General features: G+C 37.4%; 1 protein-coding gene across 7 annotated transcripts in view; it reads left to right on the plus strand.

The window, feature by feature from the left end:
• LOC116707246 (phospholipid-transporting ATPase ABCA1) overlaps positions 1-9,647 on the plus strand; it is a 198,336-nt gene that overhangs the window by 63,578 nt on the left and 125,111 nt on the right. For all 7 annotated transcript variants that reach the window (XM_032544513.1, XM_032544514.1, XM_032544515.1 and 4 more), the window contains 2 exons: positions 2,342-2,416; positions 2,515-2,689. In XM_032544513.1, the coding sequence (XP_032400404.1) occupies positions 2,342-2,416; positions 2,515-2,689 (250 nt within the window). The remainder of the gene's footprint in view (positions 1-2,341; positions 2,417-2,514; positions 2,690-9,647) is intronic.

Below are 9,647 nucleotides of genomic sequence, written 5' to 3' on the forward strand. Positions count from 1 at the left end.
AAATAATTCCTAATTTCTGCTTTTCAATTTTGACGGGAAGACAACACAAGGATTAAATCTTGCATCAACAAGTAGTCCTGTAACTTTAGCACTCTGTACTTAGTGATTGATGATTTTTTTGGGCCCAAAAATGATTTTTAATTTCAGTTTGGATTTAACTTGGCTTTAAAAACAATGTAATTACTGTATTTGCATTAAAAACATTTATCACACATTGTCCAAATCCAACAGTGACAGAGAAATGGATTTTGTTTCGCAAAACCTTGGATACCTTAACATCATTATTCACTATTTGCTGAGACAATATGATTTCTAAACTAGTGTAGTTGAGATTGTTTATGCCAACATTTTCTGTTGAGCCTTCTTGTGGCATTTCATAGTTACAGGAGTTTTGATAGATTCACCTTAAATTGAGAGAAATAAGAAAAAGTAAACATGGCTGCTCAAGTTAATTTTCTGCATGGATATTCTATCAATCACGAGTAAGACGAAAATCCACAGCTTAATACAGTTTAAAAGTATTTGGGGAACATTGTCTGCTCTATCTATAATTCTCACATGGCTTGAAGTAAATTGAATTAGAAGACAATGAATTGCGGTCCCAGTCAATTGAGTAACCAATTTAAAAGTTAAACGTTATGCTTGTCTGACTCTGACTTAGAAAGATGAAGAAATAGCTTTTCAAGTTAAAACTTGCTAATGCATCCACTCTACGGCAAAACCTACAGGCAGCATGCTATTGCTGCACCATCATCTTAATGTATTTTGAATTTCTTCCATTTGGAGTGAGAAAACAGTTTATGTCCCATAGGGTTTAAGCTTTTAAAATTATCATTGTCATGTTTACCTCTGTGTCTACTCGTGATTTGACTAGAAAACATGCAATCAGGTGGGAATTATTTATTAGAACCAATGTTTTGTTGAATTCTTTCAAATCTCTGAGTTCCCTTTTGGGATGATGAAGCCTGCACTTTCCTTTGATTTTATCTTTGAGAGAAAATATATGGGACAGCAAATCCAATAAATAAGTGATAAGGCAGGAAGTTCGTAGGAGAGAGCACTTGAACAATTTAAGCCCACAGGCATTTTGAGACACAGGAAAAAGAGAAAGCCTAGACAAGATGTAGTGGAAAGGCTCTTCAGCGCCGCACGCAAGGACATGGAAAAGAACATCAAGCCTTCACAATTAAAGCGTCACGCTGCCGAATGATTGGGATATCAACAACATTAGGAAAAGGACAAGGAAAGAAGGCAGGGTTTATTACTTAGCAGTAGGGGTGATTTAGACTGTGGCTCCACAACTTTGTTTGGGTTTCTGGAGTAGTCATTGAAATGTCAAAGTGTGTCTTTATTTAGTCTATCTTTGATAGCATCATGTCCATTGAATGTTCATTAACTCAGCAAATCTAAACTTTTTGTACCATTCAAAAATATGTCTGTTATATCATTCTTGTAGCATTATTATTATCGGCTTACTGGTTACCATTGAAGTCTTCAAGTGGAACAAAGTGCAGTAAAAATTGAGGAAATCTGTTTTGTGCCATGGTTCATTTTATTTACCTCCTAATGTGACATTGCTGAAATCTCTCCTTCCATTGATTTGTGATTTTCATCTGTTTTGCAAAAATTATCTGAGACTTATGTGCTTTTTGACTAAGTCTCCTCGTTAGTGCCTGCTCTACACACACTGAGAGTAAAGTGATCCTAAATTAATGTATGTGAGACTCAATCAATAGCCAGGCTGTTGTTCCAAATGCTTGAATGGGCTTCTAATTGTGAATACTAATGCAGCATTACCCTTCGTTATACATCTCTCAGCCTTCTGATCTGCCCACTCTTAGTCTTTCTCGACTTACAGTATGTCTTGCATATTTCTCTAAGCTTTGTAATTGTATTTTCTGAAAGACAGTACAGGCACTCCTAGTACAGCTTTTACTTGACACTTGATGCATGAAAATGACAATGGTTTAAAGGGCATGCCATTTTGTAATTGGATTCATACTGTGTACCTTGAGAATGTTACTGTAACACACAGTAATACTTGTCATTTTAATGCAACTTTTATTAACTAGGGAGGATGATGTTAGGATACAGTTTACATGCACAAAATGAGTTTGTATTCTATCTTCAGTGGAAAGGCTCATATGGAACTGGTATTTTTAGCACGTGTGGACATATAATTATAGTTACTGGCTTTTCAGTACAAAACATACATATTATATTTCTTTTAGGGCATAGTAACACATAGGGCATAGTAACACATTGGATTGTTTCTTTGTTTGCCTTTCATGTAGTAGCTCCAGTATTGTTCTGTAAATCAACTGTTCATGCCCTCTTTTAGGTACCTTCAGCTTTGAATCTGAATGCAGCACTGATGGGGAAAACCACTCAAGATGCGTTACTAGTGATTGAGGAGGTGAGTGTTGCCATCATGTACACTAGACAGGAATCCATAATAACTATGATGATTTTCAGTTTGTTCAAAAATCCTGACTTTTACATTGTTGTATCCAGATGACCAGGTTGCAGAACTCCATGATCCTTAAAGCTGCTAGTTCACTGGATTTCCAAAACGACATGATTGGCAGTTTAAATAGGCTACTGTGTGAAAACCAGCCCAACACCAGTTCAAGCTTAGGTAGACAGATGGATAACAAGAAGTCGGTCTCCATTACGGGCAACAGCTCCGGTAAGTGCTGTTGCAAACTCCTTATTAAGCAAAGTTGTCACACAGTACTTATGTCTTTGTCATTTATCTACATTTTAGCTTTACAATACTGTATGTAGCCAAGAAATAGACAAAATTAGGATCATTTTCTTTCTTTTTTTTTTTTTGCAACTAGTTATTTACAGTATCACAGGACATGGCAACATAGTTTTGATAATTTCACAGCCAGAGGTATATAACATAATTTCTGTTGCATATTGAAAAATGGGAAGGACTGGGAATAATTCTTGGTCAGTAAGTTGCAGAGGATGGCATGAATCATGACAAATTAAATCAATTTAAAGTTGTTTTTTTCTGCGTTTAAAAACTGCATCTTGTCAGACTTGTGCTGTTTTGAAATCTTTATGTTGCAAATAGTGTGGGGCTATAGCCTTGGTAGGGCAGCACATAAATGTCAGTCCATTAAGATATCTTTGGTCAGGCAAGGCTCAGTATGCTTGTTTGGGGGTTTGATGTGTTCCTTATGGACAAAGAATGCAAATAGTTCAATCACGTCACGTATTGTGTTCCATGTGATCAAAATATGCATGCAGGGGTGACAACCCAATTGTTCCTATTTTGATGAATTAGTGGTGCATGGTACACAGTGCAGTCAACTGTGCAGGGTGCACAGGATGTGACTATTTGTGCACATGCAGGAACAGGCACCTGTAGCACAGTTGGCACCTGTGCCAGAGCTGGAAACTGAGTTTGATTAGGAATACATTATCGGCGACTGTGTCTGGGGCTGGCATCAATCGTAGCCAACCAAATCAGCTCTTCTCATTCCATTTAAAAGCTGTGCACTCACTTTCCATCCTCACATAATGATGTTTTCTTAATGAAGAGGAAAGTCCAGGGCAACTTATCACTAGTGGAAATTGATGTTGTTGTCTGGGTGGTGCAGAGTCACAAGGCACAAATATGTAACATCCTAAATAAGAACATATGGCAACCCATACTTCCCACAGAGGACAGATGGTGTCATTAAAATGTTTTTTTTTTTGTTTTAAACTGATAGTACAACATTTTGTACTATCTTAGCCAGGAAATACAACCATGGCAGCAATAACGTCAGCAGTACTCATATCCCCCTTTTCTGTATTGATCTCACTAAAACATTTCTGAGTTTGCAAAGATTTTTGACCAGAGACAATGGAAGAGTTCAGTACTGCCTTTTAAAATGTACTGAAGCTGAATAAACGAGTCCACTCCATCTTCAAGATGTATTGTCCCCCATACTCCTGATCTCACGCAGGGTATAAACAATTTTTTGCTTAATAAAGATATATGCCAGGTAACCACATTAGAAGAATCTGCAGGGTATTCACACTGCTTTGAAAATCTAGACTGCACCACCCACCTTTGGTAAGCTTGTAAGTGAATTAGATTTTTCATGGCTGCGAGGATTCAATTAATAAAACAGAGAAGATACATTCTTCAAGCATTTGTGGATGGCAGATAGAATTGAGTACTGATATGAGTCACCCTTTGATCTAACACAGAACACACTTTGATGCAGTAATGCCAGCAAAGCAAAGTGTTTTTCTGATGTGTAAATTTGTCCAGTAGATAAAAGTGGAGTATGCGGTTTTGAAAAAAAGATTGTTGATTTTTGAACTCAACGCCTAACAAATACGGCCCTCCTGTCAGTGCTCCTACAGAACATTAGCATGTGCAAGATTTACCGTCCGTCGCACTCCCACCACCTTTCTCTCTATACATCCATGGCCTTTGCCCCCTCCTGTGCACGTGCATGAATGAAATAGTGTCGTTTGGCTTGGTTTGAGACGCTTTTGGCGCTTACCCACTGCTAGTACCAGCTCTACTCTACTCTGCTCGTCTTGACTAAGCCGCGGTGCTTCGTCCTCCATTTTTAATTTCAGATTTAGTACCGCTACACAGAACGTCAAAGGTGTGGTTTTTTTCTCGGCATGTGGCTGTTTGCCAGAAGACAAATTTTGTTTCAAAAGAAGCTGGAGGCAGCAAAAAACACGGCTGGCTAAAAAAATTTAAAAATGGTGGGTTTGTTCAGGACACCGCTGTCTGTCGCTAGCAATGATGACGCAGTGATTATTGAATTCTCATTGACCAATTGGTAGTCTGCAGGTTTTTATGTCACCTTTTGGTATGGCCTCAACTCGCTTGGAACCTCGATGAAGGTGATACAAAAAAAAAAGTATTTGTTATCAGGTACCGGGGTCTTGTTTTTCATATCGGAAAACCAAAAAAGGTGAGTAGAGTTCAGTCGAGCGGGTACCATGTAATGGAAAAACGGCATTAGTTTCTTTCCTGTTTACAGATCCAGGGCTGCACTTTTCACAGCACACACACAGCTAGCGGGCCGTGAGTAAATATTTGCTGAATTTGACAAAAAGTGTTTTGGGTTTGAATCACAGAGCCCACCTTTTAAGCACTTTCAAGTAGATCAAAGTAGAATAGGCATACATAACCTACATTAAAGATTTTTGTGATTCATGAGACTCACTTCTGTAACAGAGAAAAGCTTACTTGTTGACCATGTTGCTTGTAGTCCAAACTTATGTGTAACCAGGCCCAATAGAGGGCTTAGCCAAACTTTAGCAATTTACCAATTGACAACGCCACCTTGGGACTTTCACCCAAAGAGTTTAAATTATGAATTCAGTTGTTACCAATCCCGGGGACTCCCACTACACAGGCAAGCCCACAGCAAAGATCAGTTGTTTTGAGCTACTCAAAATAATTTATTACAAATTCAAACAAAACAATATTCACTTAAACATAACTATAAAAGAACAATATGTTAGAAACAGAACTAATGCAATAAAGAAAACAAAAACACCAAATATCCAAGACACAGGAGGAGTGACATTTGTTATAGTTAAAACTGTTTAAGAAATTGGAAGAAACTATTTAAAATGGTTGCAACGGTCCTCATAGGTGGATCGTATAACAAGATTAGGGCCGGAATAAAACACCACATGCAAACATCAAAACACAATAAAACCATGAAATGTACTAATAAAATGAGCTAGTTATATGTCACCACCTATCAACCACTAAATTAAGCAACCACTGTGTTTCTAAAAACACTCTGGCCTGATTTAAGAGTTACTAAAACAAATACACCCTACACCATACAAATATACAGCACAATCATTAACAATAAAACAGATTCCAGCACATGTAATCTAAAAATTGGAACACGTGAGTAAATGAGTAAACAATCTAGACTAGGCAAAACATATGACTTGACTTGGCTGTATGGACGGAAAGAAACGACAGTTAGAATATGTCACTGTCTGGCAAAACATGCAGCGCAACATGCCAAACAACGTACCTTGGCCGGACGCTCGTCCCCACCACACAGCACACCAGGCAGCGACAGCAGCAGAAAGGGAAAGACGGCGCTTACTGGCCGAGCCTTTATTTCTGTGTGTCTCCCGTGACCACATTTACCCCACCGGTTAGACACGGTTATAGTCAGTTACAGTATACTGGATACATTGATTAGAAACATGTCCAGGATTTGAATAAAAATTAGAAACTATATAATGCTTCAGAAATGATTATGCCAGGGTAATGTTAATGTTTTGGTTTACCAAACACCCGACTTAGTACAGAATGGATTGTTAGAGTAGTGTTGTTCTTCACCTAGGTAAACCTTCCTGAGCCACCATGTGGATCAAATGTGTGTTCTAGTTGGTACTTTGACAGTAACTGTGGATAGATTTACATGTTCGTCAGTAAGTGTTACTCTGGATTTCCTAGAACTTGTTGAAGCATTATAAAACGGGTTGAGAATGAATTTGAACTCCTTTAAACACAGCAGTCTGAGATTCTCTGTATTTGTGAATCTTTTTTCTTTTCTTTTTTTAATCTCTGGGGACAAGCCCGCAGGATTATCACAAACCTGAAAATATTAAACGAGTCATGACCATATGCCTGATCTTACTATATGGACTAACACACGTTTTATCATTTGCACCTACAGAGTGCATCTAATTGTATTTTTAGTCATTAAAGGGATGGCAACTTTTTGCACATGCGGATAAACTTTTCTGTTTGTTTTGCTACATAAATAATTCAAGTAACGTTCTCTGCTATAATTCCTCAAATTTAACAGTATATTGTTAAAATTAAGGTTAATTTAGTAACACATTGTATTAAAAAAAAAGAACCCTGATGTAACAAACCAAGACATACATTTATTATATACATATTTAAAGATGTGGAAAGACTGTCCAATACATGTAAATGCCTTACTTGATGCACATAATAAGTAATTAGGAAATATATAGTCAAGCAAAAAGAATTGAGAAAATACATTTTCCAAAAATGATAATATGCACATTTTCTTACTAGGGCTGCGCAAAGAAATCACTGTCTGCCACTGATTATTAAAAAAGGAAAAATAAACAAAAGTAGCACAAACATTTAGGTGGTGGTGGGGACAGTTCCATAAAATCCTTGAAAATTAAATCTTCTGTGTAACTTCTTGCAACTCCATGCTCATTAGAGACCATGCCTTCTTGTTTCATTAAATGCCTGTTCTTTGGAGACAACTGCACAAAATTAGATTTTAATAAGAAGCTGCCATTCCTTGGGAATAAAGTGATTCTGCAAGTGGAATTAAATGCTTGTGCCAGCGCAAATTAGCAAAAACATTGTATCATCCATACAACATAAGCCCTAACATCTCTTAGCATGCTAATGGCTGGTTTGAATTTGCTGTGGCATTTTATTCTGTTGGTCTATGTATGTTAAATAAATCTGGAATATGCAGCGTGTCTCCTTAATGGCCAATTACAACTCCTTTATACCTGTAAAAGTACACTCAAAGGAATAATAAAATGGAAACAATAAAGGCCAACACTGAGCTTTTGTTAATGGCTTTGCAACGTTTTCTTCCCAATTAATCGTTGACAGCAAAGAAAAAACATCTGAGTCATTATACAGAATAGTTGGGGCGGTTGTTACCCAACAGTAATTTTAAGTTGTTAGCATTTTCAAAATTTGCTCAGTAGATTACTGTACATGGATCTGCAATGGTATATACTTACATTTATATGTTTGTTGGAGAAATTTGTTAACATATACTTAGCATTTTTAAGCTCCTATAGACATGGCTCATTTTAGAGGTTGCTTTCCTCGCAGTTGTAATTGGATTCTGTGCAAATGAAAATAGACAAAAACTGTTACAGCACTATAGCCATGCTTGTAAAATTGGTGATATGACTTGACTTTAACTGTTTGCTACAGAGTTCTTGATTCAAATGTGTGTGTTGTTGTACTAAAACATCAACCTGTCAAATGAACGCATTTCTGTTGATCCGTCAGAATAAGCCTTATCTCGAGACTCATACTGTCATATTAAAAATGAGTAATTGTTACGCTTTAATTCTCGTTTTAACCACTTCCCTTTTAATATATATACTGGAGTAAGAGAGGCTCTTCTACTGAATGTCAAAGCTGCCTCTTGTGAGAGAGTGACTTCAATGACATTTGTTCAACCTGATTTAACTTTCTGTTGGAATGCTTTAAGACAGCACTTCATTTGTACTGCTTGTAAGACATACAGTAGGTGCGGCTTGACTGATGTTCGCTTTAGACTGGCATGTCATGTTCAGAAGCATATGTGTGTGCGTACCTGTTTGTGTGCTTCTGATTGGGCATTGCATGAAATACTTGAAATATGAGTATTGTGAACCTAGAGTTATATCCTTCTGTCTTGTTTTCTGTATGTGTGCACACATCCATGCGATTGCATATGCGAGGCAGAAGCATTTGTAGTGTGTTGATGGCACTGTTTCGCCGTAGTGCTAAATCGAGTTCATCTCCAGGGTGCAACTCAAATTGATTAAATTTGCCAGGTAAGTTGAGGCGCTGACTTGAGGCTCAGTGCAATTATTTGACTTTGGCTAAACCTGGTGAACAGAACGGATTCTCTTTTTCTTTTCTTTTTTTCACAAAACAGCTGTTTGAAAGAACAAAAGTAAAAACCTGTTGTTAAAAGGAACGTCTAACCTCTGTATTCTAATGCTCCCTTCAGCACACTGATCTGATCAATCTTTCCCATGATACAAATGTTTGACATTTGTCACTGCCACCTATATCCATGCTCCATTGTTGACTAGAATTCTTTGTCTTGTAATTGGCCCTAACAAGTTGGTCAAGGTTCATTTGCATTGCTGTCTTTTCTTATAATCCCTTTCATAATCAGGTCCTAATTTTAAATTAAAGTAGATGACTGCCTTCTCTCCAATGTAATGGAATTAGGATTCAGTTTAAAATTCTAAAACTTACATACAGAGTATTGCACATTCAGACTTCTGCATATGTGGCTGAGCTGCTTCACACATATTTGTCAGCTCGTTCACTTGGGTCTAATATGATAAATTGACTGTCTGTCCCACGCACACGACTTGAGACCCGAGCTAATTGAGCTTTTGAGTCCTTAGCACCTTAACTATGGAATGCTCTGCCTCTACCCTTACGGTTTACTGTTTCTGTGGATTCTTTTTGAATTAGATAGACATACTTTAGACATATATTATAAGACATTACTCAAGATAATCCGCAGACCTGATTGGGAGCAGTTTCATGAAGGAATTATTTCCCTTCTACCAAACCTACACCTACCTTATCGTATCACCATGCAGAAGGAACCAAACTCACATACTGATTTCTGGAATTTTTGTTGTTAAGTTTGAATGTGTTTTTTGGCGATTTGACCACTACTAGTCTAGTGCGATCTCGTTCCATTATATTGGAAAGAAGGCGGACATCTCTATGAACGATATCTCCAACACTAGTAACAAGTGAAGTTTACATTGAGCGTTTCTTACACATTTTGTGTATCCTTATCGTCTATTTGCTAGCTAGCAGCACTTCTTCATCATTGCCTTTGTTGATTTATTGCGGGCCATATTTTAATTAGGGATGAGCCGAGTACTCG

The sequence above is a fragment of the Etheostoma spectabile genome, chromosome 19, assembly GCF_008692095.1.
Source record: "Etheostoma spectabile isolate EspeVRDwgs_2016 chromosome 19, UIUC_Espe_1.0, whole genome shotgun sequence".
Taxonomy (NCBI): Eukaryota; Metazoa; Chordata; class Actinopteri; order Perciformes; family Percidae; genus Etheostoma; species Etheostoma spectabile.